We start from the raw sequence: 23,766 nt of genomic DNA, 5'->3' as shown, positions 1-23,766 counted from the left end.
ATGAGTCGGCAATGTGCACTTGTAGCCCAGAAGGCCAACTGTATATGGGCTACATCAAGAGAAGCATGACCAGCAGGTCAAGGGAGGTGATTCTTTCCCTCTACTCTGCACTCATGAGACCCACCTGGAGTAGTGCATCCAGCTCTGAGGCCCCCAGCACAAGAGGGACATAGAGCTGTTGAAGTGAGTCCAGAGGAGGGCCACAAAGATGATTAGAGCATCTCCCTCACAAGGACAGGCTGAGATAGCTGGAGATCTTCAGCCTAAAGAAGAGAAGGTTCTGGGGGGGCCTACGGAGGGGTCTTCCAGTACCTGAAGGGGGCCTACAGGAAAGCTGGGAAGGAACTTTTTATAAGGGCAATTAGAAACAGGACAATTCCAGGGGAATTGGTTTTAAACTAGAGGAGGGTTGATATAAACTAGATATTAGGAAGAAGTTCTTTACTGTGAGTGTGGTGAGCACTGGAACTGGTTGCCAGAGAGGTTGTGAATGTCCCATTCCCTGAAGGCATTCAACGCAAGGCTTGATGGGACTTTGAGCAACCCGGTCTAGAGGGAGGTGTCCCTACCTATAGCAGGGGGTTTAAACTAGATGATCTTAGATGTCCCTTCCAACCCAAACCATTCTATGATTCTGTTTTTCATAATGTCCACTTATTTTCAGTGTAGATATTTCCCAAATCTTACGTGCTTTCTGTGGGTTTAGTAATCCGACCTGGATTATTGTATGAGATCTGGGCCTCTCTTAAGACCATGGAGGCATTATAGATCCACTACCTCCTGCAGCAAAGAGTTAGCATTCCCCGTGTCCTTGTGAACCACATCTTTTTGAATACGGTACCCAAGTTTTGTTTGATACCTCAGGTACCTCTGTTGTATTGGAAAAGATATTGTACAACCAGTCCTTCCCTATTCTCTACAAGATAAATATGTTCTTATAGCTCTTTATGATACCATTTCTCAACTGTCCTTTCTTCCAGCCTAATGAGTCCAAGTTTTCTCAACGTCCTATGAATCATGCTGTCTCCAGGTATTTGTCACACTTTTTGCCCTCCAAACCATTCCCAGTCATACTATTTCTATTCTGAGACAAGAAGACCAAAACCACTGATTACATTTAAACATGAATTTATACTGTGTTATGGTGATGCCCTGTGATAATTCCTAGCATTTGTTTATTTTGACTGTTGCTGAGCATTGAGGTGACATTCACAGAGCAGCCCCCACTCTCCCACCTCCCCTGCCACCCCACCTTGGTGACAATGGTCATGGCAAATCTAAACACTCTAATTTAAGGAATTTAGATTGTTTTACCTAGGAACAGAAATGTCTGCCAGAGACCTCCATAGGAAAAATTAGAAAACACAGGGAACAGTGGCCCACAATGCATAATGCCTCCAGAGCAGACATGGAACTAGGCAAAACAAGATCTTTATGATAACATTTAAATCCAGAAAGATGGTGGCTAGTGACCTGACACAGTCTGCTGAGCAGCTGTGCCAGTACAACACATGAGCGATTTAATCCAGCACCTCTTTTACTTAAAATGAAAAACAAAACCTTAATAAATCAACAATTACTTATTGCTGTATTTGGGATAATAAATTCTTTAGTTTATCAGTAGCTTGTGGCTTCCATAGCATGTTCTTTGAACAGTTTGCCTTTCAGTTACATCCCCTTTCTCTCCTGAACAATAAATTAGCATTCTTTTTTCTTTTAAAGGAAAAGAGGGGAAAAAGAGGATATATTACAATTTTTTTTCAAAGCAAAAAGAAAAATGCAACATATTTTTGACATATATCTTAAAATAATATGAGGATAACTTTCTCCGCGTGTTAGATGACTATGCATAAATAATAAAGGACGTTATGTTATTTACAGTGTTACACAATAAACTAAGAGAGTCTTATTTAACACATAATCCATAAAGACAGTAAATGATGAAAACATCCAAGTATGTACAAGATGTATTTACAATAGAATAGAGAATTACAAATGATGATAATTGGCCATGTTCTTTGTCTGCCCTTCTCTGCAGCATTTCATAGGTGCTTTTTTTTTTGTTTCTTACTAGAAGTAAGTCCCAGCTGATGGTATATAGCCACACTGCAGAGCCAGGAAGTGTCCAACAGGTTGAGATGTGTTCTTTGAAGGAACACAAGTTTGCTATCCTGGATGTTCAAGGTAACTGCTTGTGGTGTGTGTGAGAGAAGTAGGGAGATGCAGTATTGTTTTGAAGGACTGAGCTTCCCTGGTTCCTGATAAAGGCAGTGATTGATCTCTCAAATCTGGGGGTGCTGGGGTGGCTCAAGTGAGGAAGGGAATACATGGGCCAAGAGGAGGGAGTAGATTTTTCTCTGTTACAATAAAACTTCTGTGGAGCCGCAAAGTTCTATACCAGCTGAACAGGCAGGCTACATCAGGTTGTGAACAACATCTTCCAGCTATAGACCCTTAAAGGAAGCCTTTTATCCTGGAGAACTTCTGCTTATAAATAAACAGGCAGGGAAGCTCACAGCTCAAATTACTCAAATTAAATGACATGGAAATAAACGAGGACAATCGAACAACCTGGCACAAGTATGTTGAGACTGCCTAACTCAGAGGTCCAGGTAATGAAGTGAACATCTTCCAGGGGAGCTGGCCTTTCCCATAGGCACTTGCTGGCTCTGCTCTGCATTACTGCAGTCCACAGCACCTAGGCCAGCTGGAGATGGCTGCAGCCCGCCAGCAGAACCTGTGGCCATGTAACTTGCTAACTTTGGGGTACAGACTTGTTTGATGTGGACGATGCCTACCATCCTCACAGTATGCTAACAACAAGTCCCAAGGGGAGAGGCTGTGTCCTGCTCCCACTTCTGTGAGTGCCAAGCTAGGGCAACTCCCATAAGTCACTGTTGCATGAGTTGTGCTGTAAGGCTGGGCTCTCCCCAAAGACCTAAGGGCTTAGGTAGCCATATCCCCAATTGTATTTTCTTGTTCCTAGGTCCGTGTGAAGTCCCCAGCCTAGTTTCATGCTTACTCTACAACACACTACTGTATGTACCTGGGGGTGGAGCAGAGACTGCACAACACTTTGAGGCACTGCAACAGAAGAGATGTGACATTTCCCCCTAGATCCACACTGAATAAGTCGTGTGTAACCAGCTCCCAGGCACATGATTGCTGCTTCCTTTTGTACTGACCTTACTTGGTAGTCAAATAATTTACTTCACTTCAAAGCAAGCTACCTTTCCTTTCTGATTAATCTATCTGGGGCATCACAGACCCCTGTGTGTGAGCTGGCCTTGTAGGCAATCTATACTGGAGGAGATTACAGAAGCCCTGCATGATAATCTCTATTCTGCCACTAAAATGGATTTGGGGACAAATCTCTTGTTCCTCTGCTTTCTTTTTTCTGCCTTGTCTGTCTTGCAAGATTGTTGCTGTATCAGAAGCCTTACTGAAAGAATAGGTTTTCAAGTGCCTCTGGAAACTCAAGAGCACAAATCCTTTGGAAACTGGTGGTCTGCATAAAGTTCACCTGGCTCACTATGCTACTGAGCTGCAGTTACCGGGGAAATGGAGTGACTGCTGCATGGGATTGCAGATAAATAGGCATGACTAAGGGGATAAAATAAGTGTATGGTATATAGAATTTGTACAGAGCTTTTGTTCTGGTCTGCAAAGGCAAAGTGTGTTCAAGTACATGCCAGCTAGGGAAAAAATGGCAAAGGGACTTGAGTCCAGACAGTTTGTAGTTGCCAAGCTCCGCCATTGCCACAGACTTTTCAAATATGCAGTGCTATTTCAGCCACCATGTAGCCCAAAGCTGTACTAGCTTTCTGATCTTTTGCAGCAACTAGGATGTTGCACCAACATCCTAGCACCCAATTTTGTCATCATTTTCTTCCTTTTCTAAGTTTATGGTTCATCTTATGTTGAAGGTGGTTAGATGGATTCCTCCACATTCTTAGTAGTGTGATGCACTTCATCTCTACCATAAAAAACTAGCTAATTTTCATCCTCCTATTAACGAGCTTCATTTACTAGACTTTGCTTTCAGGTCTCAAACCAATAGGACACTGTATCCAGCAAAACTCTCAGGCACATGCTCAACTTTATGCATATGCTGGATGCAACAATGGGAGTCTAGCACATGCTGAAGATAACTTTTGCTGGGATTAGCATAAGCATATGCTTGAACAATTTACTGAGTCAGGACTTTAGTTCCTTGGGTTTACATATCACAAAATTTCTTTGACTCATTTCTCTTCATTTAACTGGGACCAGGATGTGGCCCAAAGGATGAGTGTAGTTTGGCTGAAATTCTTTTTCTCTTGACATGGCTCTTATTTAGAGTCCAGTAATACCTGTAGAACACATGTTCTCATTTTCAGAATCCCCGGAGTCTAGGAAAAACATTTGTTTTCCACATCAATCCTGAGTCTATGCTGTGCCAACTGAACACAACAAAAATCAAAAGAAGAGAAGAGGCAGAGTGACCCTGACTAAACTGATAGGAATTCAGTGCAAAAGAAATCATTTGCTTCTGTTTGAAAGGGTGCAACAGCTCCAGCACTGACAGCACTCTTGTTCATTACTAACCAAAGACTTCAAGGCCATGACTGTCTATATAGGCATTCATATCTAATAGCCACGTGTAGTATGGCTGTAACCCAAGTCATGTGCTTGACTTCATAATGGACTTTGCATCAGCCTTGTTTCCTCCACCCTGAACAATGGAGTCAATAAAAGCAACTAGAAATGAACTCCATGCTTTTGCTATGTCCTTCCTACTTCCTACCACTATAAACCTTCCAGCAGATAAATTCTTCCCTGAAAGTAATTTCTGTGTCCAAGAACAACCCTTACTCTAAAAGCAATGCTAACAAGGTATTGCTAGAAGCTTATCAGGGTTCTTTTTGAGGAGGAGAAGAAAAGGGAGAAAATTAAGGGGAAAAAAAGGAATAAATCATCTTTTAAAAATCAACATTAAAAAATAGAGGTGAAAACTGATTGCACTTTTATTAGTGGCATTTGTTTTCCAGCTAGATCTCTTCCTTGTTTCGTTACAGATATCTACTATAATATTTGCCCCATTAACTTAAACTAATATAAATCTTTTTTTTTTCTTTTTTTTTCTTTTTTTTAATTTTTTTTATATTTTAAGTAGAGTATTGGGTTCAAAGCCTCAGCTAACCTATACCCATTTTCTAAGGGATAACTAGAACAATTAATATCTGGAAAATAATGAAATGGCAGCTCTTAGTGATTACAAGCTGACCTTTGATTAATAATATATTTGGTTTAAAATCACAGTATTTCTTTCTCTCTATAAGTAACATTACTTAATGCAGTTTTTTTTTTCTTTTTTTGTTTTGTTTTGTTTTGTTTGTTATCCTGCTGTAATTAATAGTAGCATGCTGTTGGATCTACTATTACCCCAGTGCTCAACGAAGCAAACCTTTTGGCTGACAGAGAGCAGACAAAAATCTTTTCATATACAGAAAGCAAATAAAATGTCTTATAGAAGAAAACAGGCTTTTTTTCGTCATTTTTTCAGCTTTTTTTTTTTCTTTCTTTTTTTTTTAATTTTTTTTTTCTTTTTTCTTTTTTTTTTTTTTTTTTCCTGGTGAAGTGGATAGGGTGGGAGTGCCATAACAGGGCTTTTTGACCTGGGGATTCCACAACAAGCAAATGGGGACTTCTGCAATTCTTGCAAATCATACATCCAGTTATTATAATGCAGTGCACAAAAAAGCCAGAACAACTGAGGGCTAAAAGGTTTTGCAAAATACTACGGGACAGCAATCATTGTAGCTGTACAAAACTTGCTTTCAACATAACATAACATAAAGGCACCATTGATATCTTTCCCCATTTTGGAAATACTGTAAAAAATTGCTACATATGGCACATAACACATTTTTACATACGTATGCTTAATTTATAAAAGTTTCTTTTTCCTCTCTTGTTTTCTATTAGCGGAATTGCTAAAATAAAATAAATTGTTTAATTTAAAGGTGGAATACTTCATTATATAAAATAAAGTTTTACATGTGAATCTATGTGTTTTGTTTATGTCTTATACAGCAATAGGGTCTTGGTTAGCTATTACACTGGACAACCTTGCTTGCAACTCTTCTGGTGTGGAGAAGCGATTTGCTGGGTTAGTCCTGCTCTCAGCCAGCCGATATGCAGCGGCTGGCTCCAGACTGGTTGCCATGGGATTTTGTATGCTAAGAAATGGTGTATCCTCACCTATTCTTTCATCTTCTGTTTCACTCTCAGAACTAGTGCTCTGAGAGCTTGTGTCGGAGTCCACTTCTACCCTGCTGGAAATATGGCCATTGGGCTTTGTTCTTTTCACCCTCCGGCTGTTGGTGAGTTTCTTTGGAGGCTCCTGTGCTGGTTCATACTCTTGTGTGGTCTCATACTCCTCATCCTCCACTATCCTCAGAGGACTGGGTGGCAGACTGTTGCTCTCATGGGTGGGATTGTTGTGGAAGGAGTTGAATTGCTGAAGGTGGTTGTCGTACTTCTCACGCAGCCGCGGTGGGGTCACCAACAGCAGTGGTCTCTCCTCATCCATGAAGGGACTCACCGCCACGGAAGGGATAGAGATGGTCAAGCTGGAAACTGGTGGTGACATTTCAGATGGAGGTGACTTGGGAGAAGTTGGAGTGTGGAAATCAACGGGTGACATGCGAGCTGGTGTGGTCATAGCTGAGACATACCTGACAAAAAGAGATGGGAGAAGGTTGCGGACACAAGCGGGGACACACGAACATGGCTGCTCATGTGGGCTGTGGAGAATAGGGCAGAGAACCACTGAGGGGCCTCACCATCCTCATGTGCATCCTTAGTGTTCACATATTCTTTTTGCTATCAGTTTTACATCATATGAGCCTATAAAACCTCTGATTTCTGGAACTATGGTGAAAAATGCTTCAGAGCAGGAGGAACAGAGCAAAGCCCCCAGAACTATTCACCTCCAAAGATCTGTGGAGATACTGTAAATTATTTGCCAGAATAAGTTCCAGGAATGAATCCAGGAATGAGAATCAGAAATATGGGAATAGCCAGAAACAAAATGGATTTGCAAGTATTTTCTCAAACGTCTGCCGCACTCACTTCTGGTAGAATCTGGGATACATACAAATGAATAAGAGGAAAGAAGAGAAGGGATTTGAGGGACAGTCCTCTTGCAGCTTCACCCTCTTCTGGCAACCAGACTGTCTCAGGCTAAGGAGCAAATGCTGGACAAAATCAGGAGCCACAGTCTAGTGAGAGCTTTGTGCTGCTCCATGCAGCTAGCCTCCCTGGCAGGCTGGCCTATGTGCAAAGAAATATGACTGCCCAGTGTCTGAGGGAAGCCCAGGAATCCAGCATGAGAACAGGATGTTTAATTACAAAGGTGGACACTAGAGAGCACAGAGCCTCAAGCATTTCAAAAGCAAGTGGACATTCCTCACCCCAGCAAGCTGCAACAGGCACTGCATCTATCTGAGCACTTGTTAAATCACCTCCACATTGTAGGTGTCTTACAACACTGCCTCTATTTTGAAACAAGATAGAACATCTAAATGCTTTTTCTTTTCTTTTTTTTTTTGTTAAATGATAGCTTTTGACTTGGTGCAGTATAATCCTTACAACTTTGAGTTTTGCAGGATTAAAATTATTATTATGTTTCATACTAATGTTGTTATTACATATGTGTTTTTTTTGTTTTTTTTTTTTTGCCTATTTTGACTGTATCTAAGCTTCAGACAGGAGGCTCTGGTCATAGCTTCATAAGTCTAAATATGATGCTTTAGTGCTTTAGCTGTCCTCGGGGAACAAATGCTGATAGAGAAGACAGTGTGGCTTACTGATAATGGCTGCTCTACAAAATTTGCACCTGCTCCTTCTTAAGTTTTTGTAGGATGGAGTGTAGTCAAAGGAGATTCAAATATACGAAAGTGAATATATGAAAGTGAAGCTCTGGTGCTGCCACACTGCTTATCTCAAAGGAAGTGGACTTTGAGTTTGTTTGGATCAGTGGAGCTCTGTGTGATGCTATGAAGTCACACTGATTCATGATGATCAGCCTGAAACTTCTTGATTGAGGGAGCAATGTCCAGCATGACATTTTGCATGGTTTGCATTTGCTTTTTGGTCTTATCTTGTGTTCATGTGCTTGAGTTTCAGCTCTGTCCAAACTTATCTCCTTTTCTTAGATAGGCCAACTGAGACAAGTTATATGGCTGTGGTTGATGAAGTTTATTTGTGGTTTATTAATCTGAGTCCAAAAGTACCAAAATAAATCTGAATCAAACTTTCTTATCCAACTTGTGACTCAGTTCAACATATTCCTGTTGTTTAAAACAAAGAGTTACTGGATAAGAGAAACCAGTACAGACACTGAACAGATGTGATGAAGTGCAGTAAATCTGTTTCAGTAGAAGTACATGATTTACATCAGCTGAGGAACAGGAAAAAAAAACCACAAAACCAAATCTGTAATACATGGGAATTAATCAAGCTGGTTGCAAGTGAGAGCAGATAGAAATTAATAGGTCTGTGCACTGAATGAATGAAATCGTTATTTATTTCTCCTTGCATTAGTGAGCTTTTTATCTCTTTCACTTTTTAAAATAGGTGTTGTCTGAAAAACTGAAGCCTTTCTACCTTTCCAGCTGGTACAGCTTTGACGCACTGGAGTTTAGTTGATCTGATACTGTTAATGCATTTAGTTAAGTGTTCAGTGCAATGTATGTGCACACTTTCATCAGTGTAAATTACTCATGCTGGTGTGTTACGCATTCAGTGTTCCTGGCGTAGATCCACACAGTGTAACTGTACAGCACTAAGAAGCTGCTGTCTTCAAGATAAGGTGCAGGTGCTGAATATAGGCAGCTATAGTCCATCCTGAAAGGAAGGTTAAAAGGTGATGGACTTATCCAGCTTTCTGGCCAACCATACTGGCTCAGCGAAAAGGGATTAAAGTGCATACACATTCAGCCAATTAACCAGTTATGTGCTGGTAACTTCACCATACGGTCCAGCTTGTCATGCAGAGATGGCATTTTACAAGCCCCACTCCTATCAGATGGCTAAGGACTTTATAAAATACACATGCTTGAGGCCTCTGTTCATGGTCATGGCATGGTATACAACAGAAGAATAGAGCCACACAAAAGAGACCCTTTTAAAGTCTGTTTCATTTCATTTCAAGATTGTGAGGGAACTGGGGCCTGGAGGATGGATGCGCACAGGCTTGATTTGCTAATTCAACATTTGATTGCTTCAGGAAGTCACTTGTCAGCTCATATGCTCCTTTTATGTTTCAGAATCATTTTTAGTTGCAAATAACTCTCATTTTCTCCCCTATATATATATGCATACAATCCATCTCTCAGAAATCATCTGCTTGCTAGAAATAGAAGAGGCCTAATTGAAAGCCTGGAAAACTATTTTTGCCATGCCAAATTCACAGCCATTTCAGGTGCAGACTAAGCCACCAGTGCATGGTGAATTATCACAGAAATTTTGCTCGATTTCACCTGTAGTGTAATCTTGAAGAAACGCCGTCATTGACAAAAAACCTTATTCATTCTCTCTGAAAACACCTCCTTTTCCCCCTACAGTCTATGCAGCATGTGTTAGGGTGTGACTTCACATGTCCAAGGCCATGAGCACGGAAATGCTGAATGATCTGCACTTCTAAATATGTATGTTCAAATACACAAAGCTGCATTACATGCTACCGGTAGTCATGTGGCAGTGCACCCCACTTGGTTCCTAGGTAGGGCACAGTGCAGTGTTTAATACTGTAGGTCCTCACCCTGCAAAGAACACATCGAGTTTCACCCTGCATGAGTGATCCCACTGATTTCAATGCGGTTACTCACACAGTTAAATGTTAATCCTGAATAAGTACTCTGCTGGACTGGGGCCATGGTTGTTTATGTCGTATGAGCCACCTATCCTGAAAACTGAATGGCATGGCAAATACCAGGTAAATTTTATATAAGAGAGACAGTTTGTTGACCTTTGTGGCCTACAAGTTATGTTCAGAGGGCCCATATCTGTGGTCTACACTCCTGCTGCTAAGCAATTGTTCTTCGTGTAGCAGCAGTACCATTGAAATGGCTTTTGCTGTACATGCAGATTCATTTTTCTAGAAACCACAATAAGTCTCCTACACAAGTTACTCTCTCTGTGGATTGCCTAGTTGCATTTTTGACATGATGGACAACCCACGATATCAAAACTCCATGTGATTTTACAGTGTTCAGAGCATTAGTCTAGTGACCATTCTTTTTTTCTCTTCAGTCTTTGATTACTGGGAGAAAAGCCCTCTTCAAGTGTTTCTCCTCAGTCCTTCTGTTTCTCAGCCTCAAACCCAGAAATGTTTTTCAGTGAAAGTTTTCTTACAACTAGTACACTTTAAAGCAGAACTTAGTTACTGACAGAATCAGTCTTCCAGAGAAAAAAAAAATTACTTTTTTGTAAAAATATTGGCCAGCTATGTCTCTGGCTACTCTTGATCTAATAATGACCTCAGTTCTTACGGCTTGCAGTTTGTGTTCTTTGATTTTATTTAATAAAATATCAAGGGGAATTTTCAAAAGAGATAATGGGTTTAAGATCTAGAATCCTCTAGAAAGTAGGTGGCAGGTAAATATCTGTACTCTTAGAAGTACTTGTCACCCTCTTAAGGTTCAATATTTTCATTTCTCCCCATCTTTTTTGTCCAATAAAATTCCACAGTAACCAAGAATCAGTCAGAAATCCATTTTTACCTCGCATTGAAAATTTCTGAAAAATGACTTCGATGATGCTTATTCAAATGTGAACTGCAGCTAAAGATACAGAGTAGGAAGGGAAGAACTGCTTTCCCAAGACTTCAGACTAGTACCAAAGTTTCCATCTTCATGAAAGAGGGAAGGTGGGAAGGTATGCCCTACATAAACATCACTGTTGGGTTTCCTCCTACGATCCCAAGCTAGGAAACTCTCGCGGAGACCCTGCTAGCTGGAAGCAGTGAGGTAGGTGGCAAGTGGTACCTTTCACTGTGAGGAGAGTCTCGGTAGGAGTCAGGGGTCTCTCTTGCATGCCGGAGGAAGCTGTTGCCTTCTCGTGGTCCACCAATGCCATTGAGGCGGCCTCGTGGCCCTGTTGGGCTGGTGTGCCTGCTATTCTCTACTGAGGAGCTGATGAGAACGGAGTGGCTTTCGGAGAGAATGCTTTCAGTATGGCCGTTACTCCAGCTGGAGGAAAGGATGAGAAGAGAGCAGTGTGAGATGAGGAGAAGTTTAATCAGGGGAAAGCAAGGATTCTGACGCAGCTGTGGATGTGCAGCACAGCCTTTGGGCTGGTAATTTTTTTTAAATTATAGGAATCCATGTACACTGACATCATTTTTCATGTGTGGGTAAAGGAAAGAAGAAGGGCATTCCTGTCTCCAGTAGTGGAGACTGGTCTTTAAAACAAAAGAGCTGTCACTGATATTGGCATATACTGAAATCAGCTCTAAAAATATTGGAATGGCATTCAGTCAATAAAACACTTTGTGAATTCCTGGGAAGATAATTATCTAGGTGACATGACATGACATAGTCATTAAATGAAAACATTGTAAGTGGATCTTAGATTTTTCCTTTTTTTGTTTTGTTTTGTTTTGTTTTTCTTTCTGCTTTTTTTTTCTTTTTTTTAAACATCTTTTCTGTTTCACTGCAATAACAGGATGATAATACAGGTGCTGTTTTACTTTCCAATCTAGTACCTGTGGCTAGGCGTCTGGGTGACTGTCGTAGAGTGATGTGTTGTTGAGGTGTAGTGGCTTGTGGAAAATGAGGTCTCTGTTTCTTGCTCAATGACACGTTCACTGGAGATTATGTTTTTTGAAACGTACTGCTATAAAAAAAAAACAATATACAAATGTCAAGTTTAAAAAATGGAATTTACAGCACATCTTCAGACATAGTTACGTACACAAGAGCACAAACTTCCTCACCCAAATACGGGCAGAACCTGCACTAACACACTCAAGCACTTGCATGTACACATATCACATCTAAAATCAAAATAGAAGGAAAGAAATAAGAAAATTAGCAAAAGGCTGCATCACAATCAGGCAACAAACATATGTAGGAAAGAAATGAGATATCCTCAAGGACGGAGACCTAGAAAGGTAATCCACACATTGGTACCAGATGTCCGATGGACAAGACAGCAGTAGTTAATTAACAGTGGCAATTGTTCATTGAACTAAAGATGTCTGGGCAAGAAATAGCTACTTTCAGAGCCAATGGCTGCAGCACAAGGAATGACTGACAGAACGACCCAAAGACTTGTGAGATGGAGCTGGAGGCTCAATCTCCTGAACAAAATGCTTAGAGCCCTACTAATCTAACCAGAGGGGCTGTTACTGTAGGACTCTCCATTTTCCTCAAAGAAAACTCCTTGTTTCCATTCTCTTAAAAATCTGAGCATGGATTTAGCTTTTTTGAGGGGAAATATTACAAGCTGTGCTCTTCTAAAAGTGTGTCTTGGCCCTCGCTAAGGCTAGCAGCCTTAACATAACCAGGAGCTTGGATGAAGGGTTAGATGCTGAATGGCTCTCTCCACACTGTGCTCTGACAAAAGCCAAGGGGATATTTGTGGATTATTGGCCCAAGCCACATATCCCCAGCCAGTGTATTGTCCAGGTGAGGATCTCACTCAGACTTTTACACATGAGGCTGCTTTTTTTCCTAACTCATCACCAACTTTTCCTCTTAAGCTGCTGCAGAAGTTGATAGTGCTAAACTCCTTCCACTCTGTGTAAAAAGCTTTGCATTGCTGTTACACTGGAATGGAGAACTGGGCATCACAACTAGCACTGCTCCTTGGAAACGCACAGTGTTGAGGAGCCTGAAGTGTAAGTTCATATTGTAGATGGCATTTGCCATGGCACTGGCAAACAAGGCTGAAATGTGGACAGTAAAACCTACATTCACCAGCTGGACATTGTCTGGTGGCGGGTTGGGGTGGTGAGGCCCATTCGCCATGTTCATCACATTGTTCCTCTCTGAGCGAAGGCTCTGCCGAAGACGGTCATGCAACTTTTTCCTCTGCTTCCTGTACATAAAACATGGAATGGTTTTAATAGACAAAAGCAAAGCAGCTGCATCTTTCAGTATGACGATGATGATAACAATAATATAAATACTCTTTCTTGCCAGAACTTTCCCCACTGCTTCAAGATTTCAGAGTCACTTCTAAGATCACAGCACTAATTGCAGCTGGAGCTGGGGGGACCTGCAGTAGGGAGAGATGTGTGGGCACCTGTCCAGCAGTCAGCAGGCCAGGGGGACAGGAGAATGTGTGAGGGAGAAAGAGGCCATTTCCAAACCACGTTCTGTCTCAGAAGAAGCCCTTTGCTGCACTCCAAAGGGAAGGAGGAAGGATCACCTTGCCACTGCTCCACAGCCATGATCAGGCTTCTATCTGCTCCCTACTATACAGAGAGCTGCCACCTTGCACAGGATAGCCTCCACCTTAGGGCCTGCCAGTGGCTGTCAGCAGTAGTGGCAAGGTGTACCAGCAGCCTGCTTTCTGCTTTCTCTTTGGCTTTGCCTTTGTTTCATAGGCAGGCTGACATGTCTAACAGTGGCGAAGTTTAAAAGCATTGATAGGACTGGGGCTAATTTGTGATACTGCAGCTATGCATTTTTTTGTGGGATTCATATCCTTACCCCAGATATACCCCTTGCATACAGACATGTTAAAGAAGTCAAGAGTGCAGAGAAAGCCTCAGAAATAGTACCAAGTGAGTGGGTGTATGAGGTACGCCTGAAACTGCAGCCATCCTGGCAGTTTCTGGAAAGTTTCATTGCAGCAACATCAGATTAACTCTAGAACCTAGTGATTAATAGATGCGAGGGTTGCTAATTCATTCAAGAGAACCATGTTGATGGCACCTGAGGATGACCTAAGTCCCCTGAGTTGGTAGATAAAGTGAGTTTTTGAGGGATTTTCGTTCCAGTGTCTATGGGGCTGATATCCTGGCACTTACTGCTTTGGAATCTACCTCTGTAATGTATCCACATTACTTCCCAACTTCAGTGATCATTATATTTTCATTTTGTGGAATTCCATGTGTGTCATTTGTCCTCTAGTAAAAGAACACTAGCTAAAAAAACATATTCCTCCAGGAAACTGAAGAGAAAGAACAATGAGAATGCTAATATGTGCTTCACTAATTCTGAAGAGCCTTTCCTAATGCAAATGACTTGAAAATGAAGATTTTCTGAATTGAGACTTGTGCCAGAATATGTTGCCTTAGCATTTGACCAGTAGCATCTCTTGCAAGGACACCTACAAAATTGAAGCCATTTAATTTTATTTGATGTTTTCCTGACACCATCCCAGGATTTCTATTAGGCTTTTGTCTACCAGGAAGAAATGGCCTGTGGGGAACATCTAACTGATGTCTGGTATCAGCAAAACACTTGGAGGAGCATGAATGGCAACGCACTTTCATTCTAACCAGCTGTGTTTGAAAACACTTCAATTCTGCCTAGCAGTGATTGCTGATATCTGGGACTGACTGTGACATGGCATCCACTATGGGGGTATTTTGTATAGAAAACTGTATCTGATTAAATGTTTATTTAAAGTCACTGAGATGCCTTAGCTGATTTCAATGAACTTTGGATCACAAAATGTTTTGTTTAGCTACCCTGGTTTGGCTGTTGCCATTTGTAGAATGAGTAATTGATCTGATTCTTTATTTATGTTCAGTGGTTCTCAGTTCCCAGCTGACCATTGGCGCAAAGGTTGTGGGTAGGCGCTGCATGTGTGTGGCTGCACTCACTGAAGGGGCAAATGATCTCCCCCACCCTAGGTTTTTAACACATTCATTATTGGTAGACCTTGCAAGGAAAACAAGTCAGTTGCAAGTCAGGCCTTGCAACAGTAAATCTACATGCATATACAAATGATAAGGGTTTTCTGTGTTTTGGTGTGAAGATTTATAAGGGCAACCAGAAGTTTTGGCAGCACAAATCCTGCCGATGTTTAGTATAATTTATAGTCCACAATTTCTTGTGCATGTTCAAGAATCACCCCCAGTAATTCACAGAGACTCGAGGAATGCATTAAAGCATCTACTTTTTCATTGGGAGCACTTTCACATTCGTTTCTTTGGCCTTTGCTGTTTAGTAACTTCTAGTACTGTTAATCTTGTTCTTGAGTATAAACAAACTAGGCTGATCTTTAAAATTTACTGCTGGCTAGCAACATGATTCCACTGTTGGAGTTTGCTCCCATCCAGCCAGGAATAAACACGAGTGTGTGATAAATGAATTACAAGTTGATGAGTCACATATGAATGGTGAGAGATCTCTCAGATACCTATCTTATTTTTGCATTGCTGATTGACATGGAGAGCTGCACCCTCCTTGTTTGAACCATAGATCCCTGATCATTGGGCTGTCTCTTCAGTTCAACTCTGGAAAAGCCCAGTTAAAACCTTTTGCTCAGAGAAGTAGAAGCTACAGTCAACAGAGAAGCCCTGATCAACAACCATAGGTATAAAAAAGAAAAGTTTACTTGGTTTTGCAGTAGGCCACCACACACATGATGCCAACTACTAGAAGAGCAATGCAAATGCCAGTTATGGTCAGCACCCGTTTCTGGTACAGTTCCTCAGCTTCTAGAAAGGGACAAAAACAGAGAAGGTCACAACATGGAGGATGGCTTGGCCAGGAACACATTGTCAACAGCTGACATGCTACATACCACTGCACAGATTCACACAGCCACACCAAAACACATCTACCACACTTCAGGCAAACTCTTTATTGACTGCAAGGAGAACAGGACTACACTGTAAGCTCTTACACAATATGAGGGATGAGTGATCATCCATAAAATTACAGTCAAAAGTAATCTCTTTTTGTTTAAGTCAACAAGAATAATATATAAGAGAAAACATCACAGTTGACAAACACACAGCATTTACTGGAATTAAGAATGCAACACACTAACATAATAATATAAATCTGCAAATGCTTGGGAAGTTTTGCTCTGCAAAGACAGCTGAAATGAAGGCCAGTTTTATAGACCTTTTAGATAAATTTATTTTCCTGCTATCTTTTTTGAACTGCTTTCATATCCAATGTCCCTCTGCCCCCATGCCAACTAGTATCTCAGTTGTCTTTGCAGGAGAGATTTCAAAATATCCTTCTACATTTGAGACTTGAGCTTGGCTTGTAATCATATTACCATTGGAAATGAATGTGTATTTTGAGCTCTGGTCATAAGTTTCTCCCATGCCCCTCTAAAAACAGCAATATCAGGAACAAAATGTGTCTTGTATCAGAGAAATGTTGCATTTTAACTTGCATCTCTTCATGGTTCGCTAATGAACTGCTCTATCTAGAGTGGCAACTTGCTCAGCGATGAGAGCTTCTTGCTGATTCTCATTCATGAGACATATTTTACTACTATAAAGATGTTAGTAGCACCAGTAATGTTTGGATTGGATCTACTCTTGCATTCCAGTCTTGATCACTCTTGGCAGAGAGCATCAGCACGTATTGTACAGGGGAAACATTACATAAGAAGTTCTGAAATGGAGACATGCATTCTGTGTTGACACAAGAGACAGCTTTTATGAATGCAAATTTGCATTCCTGTTTTTAGCAGAAAATTGTGTATCTGGCTTGGGTTTTTCTCAAATCTTATTTTTGACAGTCCCAAAAACCTGCCCTGGAAAATTTGGTGTGGTATTAGTCAGACTGCAGCACTGACCACAGTTAGAACACCAACAGGTGATCACAAATAAAAGAATGAATAAAAGCCACATAGCTCCACACTACTACGGGGATAAAAGTCAGTACTGCTCCTGCCCAGAGAGACTTAACAAGAACATAAAAGATCTGTGGGACTATTCACCAGGTGCTACAAAGAAGTATCTCTACATGTTGGTCCCTCACACATACTGTGAGTCTCTGTCCAAGCTCAGCATCTCTTAAATGCTGACCTGAAAAAAGCTTAAAGGAGCTGGGAGATAAAACATTACGGAATACAATACTTCATTCAGAAATGAAAAATGTACCAGCAAAAGAAGGTACCTCTCCTGTCAGCTTAGGAGAAAACCCTCCTCACTGTGGAGAGAGTATTCATTCTACCAGAGTGTATCCTGCCCTTATTTAGTTCAGTTTAAAAATTATAGGCCATAAGAGCAAAGAGCTCAGGACGGGGATTTGTGACAGCTTACAAGACCACACCTATTTTCCTTTCTGGGAAAGAAGGGAGGTCAGGGTACTGTGTTTCTGAGCAGGAACAAGGGATCAAAATCCTGGAATTTGTGTGGAGTTTTGGATAATAAAGGTGATTGCCATCTATCCTAACTGCTAAGATGGCAGTGGGATTGCTGAAGCTTTTGTTTCAGAAATGTGGTTTCAGTCACTGTAATTAACTTAACTAAAATAATTGTTAATTAATTTAATAAATGTTATAGCCAACTGTTGATGCATGGCTAGGTGCCAGCACAGATACTACCCAACATCCAGAGCTGAGATTTTCAAAAGATCAGCTGAGCATTAGCCTTCCAAGTTTTTCCAGTCTCAAAGCAGCTACTCACTGCAGAGATTCAGGACAGATGGCAAATCTTCCATGCAACAAATCACCAAATGAAAAGAAATCTTCATTTCTCTGATACAATACATTTTCCCATAGAAATAATTCTTCCTACAAGCCAAACCCACTGTAGACCAAAACACCAGCAAACAGGTCATGAGCGCTGTCAGACAAAATTAATAGCATTGATTATTAACAAGGGAGTGGGGAGAAGAAGTGAGTTTGGTAAAACTAGGATGCTGCAAAAATGTATTAAAGAAAAAAAATAATAACTCCAAGAACAGAAAGTCAAAAAGGGAGGGAGGAAAAGGCTGAATATCCAAATCAAATGAGGACAAAAAGAGGAAGGGGAAAAACAGGGAAAGACAAGGTTAAAGGGTTGAGAAATCAACTGCAGGCCTGGTACAGCATGCTTGATACTGGAAAAAAGAGTGAAGAAAAGCTCAGGGACAAAAAAAAAAAAAAAAAAAAAAAAAGGCTGAAGCAGAGTCTGAAGGGATTTCTCATACAGCATAACTCCTCACCTAAGCTAGTTAGTGGCACTCGATCTCCTTCCCATTTATGCCCCTTCTGAAAGCGCTTATTAGTTAGCCATGGAAATGGTGTATTACAAGGATGTCATAGGAAACAGGAGAATTGCACTAAGCAATTTAGGGGCAAATATGAAATGCTTTGAAGCTACTTCTTTTTTTTTTTTTTTTTTGGTCATGCTGTCAGCTGTTAGCTTGTGAAAGCAAAATGGATAAATACATTTCAACCCATTTTCCTTTGATGGGAAGGGAGAGGAGGAAGATTAAGTAAACAGTGGAAAGTCTGCTTGGTTGTTTATACTGGGGAGAAACTGCACTGACTCAGGAGGGTTACTGCAAGCGAAGGCTGTTGCAAACAAGCTGGTGATCACCTTGCTAATGCTGTCAGTGGGCTGAGGCTTGCTGCACATGTGAACTCTCCTGGGCTTGCGTGGAAGGAGGGTGCAGTGAGGGAACCAGGCTGTGGGTAAAGCTGTGAGTGATGCTTCCGGTACTGCCACATCTGTGGGTTTGTGGGTTTCTGAGGACCTGCTTTCAAGGGCCAAATCCCACATCTGTCAGAGCTAGGACAACCTAGCCAAGTGGGACACACATGAACAGCTCTGCTGCCGTGCACTCCCCAAAATGGGAGCAGAAGCAGAAAGGCTGGCAGCTCTGAGGACCTGACAGAGCTCGGTCTTCCCCAAGTATTCCTGAGTGTCTATAGCAGTGGCACCCACAGCCCAGAGGCCTGAGTAGGCCTCCTGAATTATTCTATGATTCCATGGTTCTAAGACCTCTACGTTTATTAAATCCCTCTACGTGCAGCCCTTCAAACATGCTCATTACGTAACTAATTTTACTTCACCCTAATTTATACATAATTGATAATGTTTTAAATTTGCTATATTTTAAAACTTTTCTTTTTGCAGCTCTCTAGCATTGGTTTTCATTTTTGTTTTAATTTTTAAAGAATTCGGTTCCAAGAGATGGTTCCACTGGTATTGAAAGCAAGGTTTGCAAGTTAGTTTTTTTTTAAAGAATTTCAGTATAATTTCTCATACGTTAATGTAGCCTTGTGTCTTCTAGTACAAGTTAGTATTTATGACTTAGAATTAATACTATTTTGTGATAATAATAATAAACTGGGTTGTGAGAGATTGTCTAAATTTAGATTTGTTATGGTTTCTCCATAGTTCACAGCTAAAGCTAATGACATTTTATGTGGACATTGTTAATAAGAATATGAATTAAAATTGTATGAATACCATCAATGCTTAGTTCTTCTCATTTGCCAATAGTTTTAGGAGACTCCATTCTAAACCTGACCTGAATTCCAAGAGTTAGCCTGTTAAAGAGATGCATTATTCACATTTCTGCTCACTCAATGTTAGTGGGGTAAGTACAGTCTCTTCATGAAGAGGTCCTGAAGATGTGTTTTTATTCTCTTTAAGGCATATCACAATAATACTACCCACTGCCAAAGTTCTTGGTTTGGTGCAATTGTTGGCTTTGTTACAAATAATACTGAACATATCTGCTGATTTCAGGATCTGTAAACCTCCTGTAAATCTTCGTTTAATCTCCAGTCTTATCTACAGACCTACAGCTTATCTGCAGATCTACAGAAATGTATGTATACATGCATATCATTCATACCTGTGCATATACATCCTATTTACATACCTAGTTGTATGTTTACACATAAAACTTTTCTTGGAAACCAGAGCTCAAAGCTGTAAATTTGCAGAATTTTAAGTGCCTATAACAGTACATCCTTCTTCATAGACTAGTTAGTCACTCTGCTTAATGCTTTCAGCATTTCTGAAATCAGGCAACTGTAGAAGATCTCAGTAAAAGCAAATATCAAAACTAGTAAAAACTACATTGCAGAAAAATGAATATACACTATGCTAAAATTTCTTCAGTAATTCCAAGATCTCCTTAGATCTGGAATATCCTATTACTATTACAATTTTAGTGAACTGATCTCCACTAACATTTTGATAAGGGCTGTTGTTATAGCTGTATGATCCCTTCTAAAGCATAAAGAAATTGGTTAAGAATTGAGAAGGGGAGGTGAGGAAAAAAAAAAAACAAAACAGGTTTTATCTCTCAGGCTCTAAAATCTGCAGGCTATAAGGAATGATTGGTCCATACCCATAAATTCAATCCCAAGATGCTCTGCCAATGCAGAAAGTTGACAAAAAAAAAAGAAAGAAAAAGGAAAAAGTTTCAGAAAAGAGCAATACACTGTACTCAAAAAACAAATCACATATTAGTAATATGGCTTTTCTGTGTCTGCATATGAAACAGGACAAAGGGGCATGTGGTCAAATGGGCAGTGCTTGTGAGCCCCTGTGAGCTATGAGATCAGAGCTTCTGTAAGTGTTACACGCCAAAACATGTATAGGGTATCTGAACAGCCACAGTGTAGTGAACACAATGGGAACCATTAACCCTTAAAGATTTTACTGAGATGAAGGGAGCTGTTGCTCGAGAATGCCATGTGAAATGGCTGGGTGTTTTCAGATGGGAGCATTAGGGCACAGGGTGGCTTACAAGGAGCAGCATTCCCTGGCAGATGGGCTGTGTGCAGCCTCTGTCCCTGCTCTTGTCCCTCTTGTGTGGTTCCTTGCTCTTGTCAGTTGCTGCTCTGAGATGTCTGGGACCACTTGCTGGGAAGCAGGACCCCTTCTCAGCATTGCAAACTGACTTCAGCATGGCTCTTATCTCTGGAAGAAAAGGAGCCAGTCCCTTTTCTTTGCCTTCATCAGAATAACCCATTGACTGGCTGCATGACCCCAAGGGTGCAGGGGCTACTGCAGTTTCCACCAGATCACCTGCCAAAATTAGCACTCCCATATCCTGGTACCTCCATCCTCCATGTGCCCTTCCCATGGGTCCAGCTCCATAATCATAGCAGTTCTCATTTACTTTGTCTTTGAATGCAGTGCAATTTAAATTCAATCCTAATTATCTGATCAAACGGATTTTTGTACACATCAAGAATGCCAATTCTTTCCTGCCAATCAGTAATATTTTAAGGGTTAAGTAAGCTGGAATCCACCCAAGTCTCTTCCTAAAGAGCCATTTTTACATGCCTACATGAACACTGCTAATGATATACATTAGTTACATAGAAAGCTTGGTTAAGTCTTTGATAAAATGAATGACATGCCCATGCATATATATTGATGTATTTATGCTTACTTATACATAAAACTCCTTGCCTGGATGTAATTTAATTTGGGGGGAAGTCATTCATATCATGCAGTTTCTATTTGAAATAATTCAACGGGAAATTGGTACTTAGAATGGGAATATATTTTGGCTGAAAGCCCTAATGAGAAAACATGCTGAAGAAACATGCATCACTTATTCAAACCTAGATATAAAATAGCTCTTATTTATCTTTCTTATCCCTAGCTACATTGCATAGACATGATTAAAAGAAAACAGAATATCCCAGCAGTTCTGTTTTATAAACAGGTCATCACTTTTGATCTTTTCCTATTTAAACCAATATTGCTACATACTTATTAGATACAATGTGTTTTTTATCCAGTATTTGTCCATGTACGCTAAAATGAAATGCAATTAATTATTTTTAACTAATCGTTTTTTATTTCAGATGTGATTTTTGGTGGAGCAGAATTGGAAGGAATAAAGGAATGCAGGTTTTTCCAATTAAGTGCCTTAGTACTGCAGTTCACTGGATATACTGGTGTCTAATGCCTGCAGAATACGATGCCAGGAAATGCTGCATCCAGTATATAACCAGTATACAGGTTTTCTACAACTGCATGCTGCACTCATGACAGCAGTACCATAGTCACTAAGCAGTCATGATTTTGGAGTGGCCACCCCATAGAATTAGGAACCTGGTAGCCTCGGACATAGGGAGGGCTGTGCGAAGGCACTGCACCTGACAGTGGGACCAGACCATTTGGATCAACTTCACATAGCTGCAGAGTTCTGAGAAATATTGAACTTGCAGAATGACATAAAAATGGACTTAAGAAGTAGTTAATGTAGAAAGACTGAAAAAATGACAGTGCTGTAGTCATCCTCCAGAATATCATTTTACTGAACTTTTGCCTTATTCCTCCTTTAATTTCTCAGCCAAATACATCCTGAGAGTATGTGGCAAAGCTATCTAAAAGAAATTTCCCACTGACCCTCTTGAGACTGCCCTCTTGCTCACTAAACATGGCAGATCTGAAATGATCACAAATTAAACTGGTTTCTCATGCTGAAAAACTTGCCTCCAGGAGTACAGGGACTACATTCAATTGACTCTTGAGACTGCCTGTACTATGTGCAAGTTGTTCTATATCCACAATACATATAGAAATATTAGCCAGTGAAGAAACAAGCCACCAAGACCTTTGAATGAGATCCTTGGCCCATCTGAGTTGTTCAAAAGGACAAATAGTTTACCTGTGATTATGCCCTAAAGAAGTGCCTTCAGCTTTTTATTAATCCAAGGCACTGCTGTGTTTCTTAGTCCAAGGATTGTTCTGCATTACAGAGTTGGTACAGAAAAAGTAGCCTGAACTTTTGAGACTAATTATTACTCCTGTTTTCCTACACTTACTTTACCTACTTGTCTTCAAGCGAATGAATGTATGAACACTAAAACACAGCAAGTACATCTACATGGAACAGATATTTCTGTAACACTTCTGTGGGCTATCTTCTTATATTTTACAAAACGTTGGTGGACCATGAACCTTCAAGTCAAAACTACTGCAGCAAAAAGCCTTCTGGTGTTATGGTATCTTCTGACATTTCTGAGTGCAGCACAAACTCCTGGCCAACAGTCTTAACTCGTTGGAATTTAGCACCTACTATGTATCTCTCACATATGCCCTTTCTCACTGGAAAAGCTTTTGGGGAAAATACCTGGTAGAAAGTGCAACTACTGTGCTCAAGGAAAGGATGTTAGAGGGTCTACCAGACAAGCTTCCAGGACCGTTTGTTCTTGATTTTCCTTTTGTTTGCAGTGGTGGGAAGTATCAGGGAAGAGCAACTGTATAGCTGCAGTGCTGAAGATGACTGTGTCAGTGAGGACCCTAAGAGCCATCACTTCTTGGCTGTAATAGGATGTCCTACAGTTTTGAAAGCTGGAAGCCAAGGTACAGTCAATATACACATGTGTCTTTCAGTAGTCTCCATCACATAAACTGTGCTTAAATTTCCACTGTCAAAAAGGAAAGTCATTTCTATTGGGGAAGTTTTCTTAAAAGAGAGGTCCAGCTAATATCCTGTATTTCTTTTCGAACTGTTTTTAGTGCACCATGATAACTACCTACACAAGGGCTAAGGAAATCACTGACAAGATAAACCACTGAGTTTTACACCCTCTTGGGGCTGGAGATTTTCAAAATGTTGAGCATCAGCTCAGTTCTGATCTTGCAAAAGGCCTTCTGCAAATAACTTTAGGAGTCTTCAGGATCCTATAACAGACTTTGGAAGCTAGCTTATTCTCAACAGCCTTAAGTTAGTGACAGTTCACCAGCAGGCATACTTGACATGGAAACAACTTCTTTCTAAACAAAAAAAAAGATCCGTCTGAAATCAATAATGACTAGTAGCACTTTGTAGTTGACATATACATTTTTGTTTCCTCCTAGCCCCGATTTGCTCTGCAATT

At 40.6% G+C, this 23,766-nt stretch overlaps 1 protein-coding gene across 1 annotated transcript in view; it reads right to left on the bottom strand.

The window, feature by feature from the left end:
- Positions 1-1,111: 1,111 nt before the first annotated feature.
- The window catches only part of NRG1 (neuregulin 1), a 461,683-nt gene continuing 439,028 nt past the window's right edge, over positions 1,112-23,766 (bottom strand). The window contains exons 9-14 of the mRNA XM_085213119.1: positions 20,268-20,291; positions 15,565-15,667; positions 12,963-13,089; positions 11,753-11,883; positions 11,034-11,237; positions 1,112-6,719 (exon numbers count right to left, since the gene is read on the bottom strand). Of these exons, the coding sequence (XP_085069245.1) occupies positions 6,068-6,719; positions 11,034-11,237; positions 11,753-11,883; positions 12,963-13,089; positions 15,565-15,667; positions 20,268-20,291 (1,241 nt within the window). The 3' untranslated portion in view covers positions 1,112-6,067. The remainder of the gene's footprint in view (positions 6,720-11,033; positions 11,238-11,752; positions 11,884-12,962; positions 13,090-15,564; positions 15,668-20,267; positions 20,292-23,766) is intronic.

This window comes from Meleagris gallopavo, chromosome Z (genome assembly GCF_905368555.1).
Source record: "Meleagris gallopavo chromosome Z, MGAL_WU_HG_1.1, whole genome shotgun sequence".
In the NCBI taxonomy this organism is placed as follows: domain Eukaryota; kingdom Metazoa; phylum Chordata; class Aves; order Galliformes; family Phasianidae; genus Meleagris; species Meleagris gallopavo.
The sequence above is the reverse complement of the archived record's forward strand: the minus strand, read 5'-3'. Positions and strand labels throughout refer to the sequence as shown.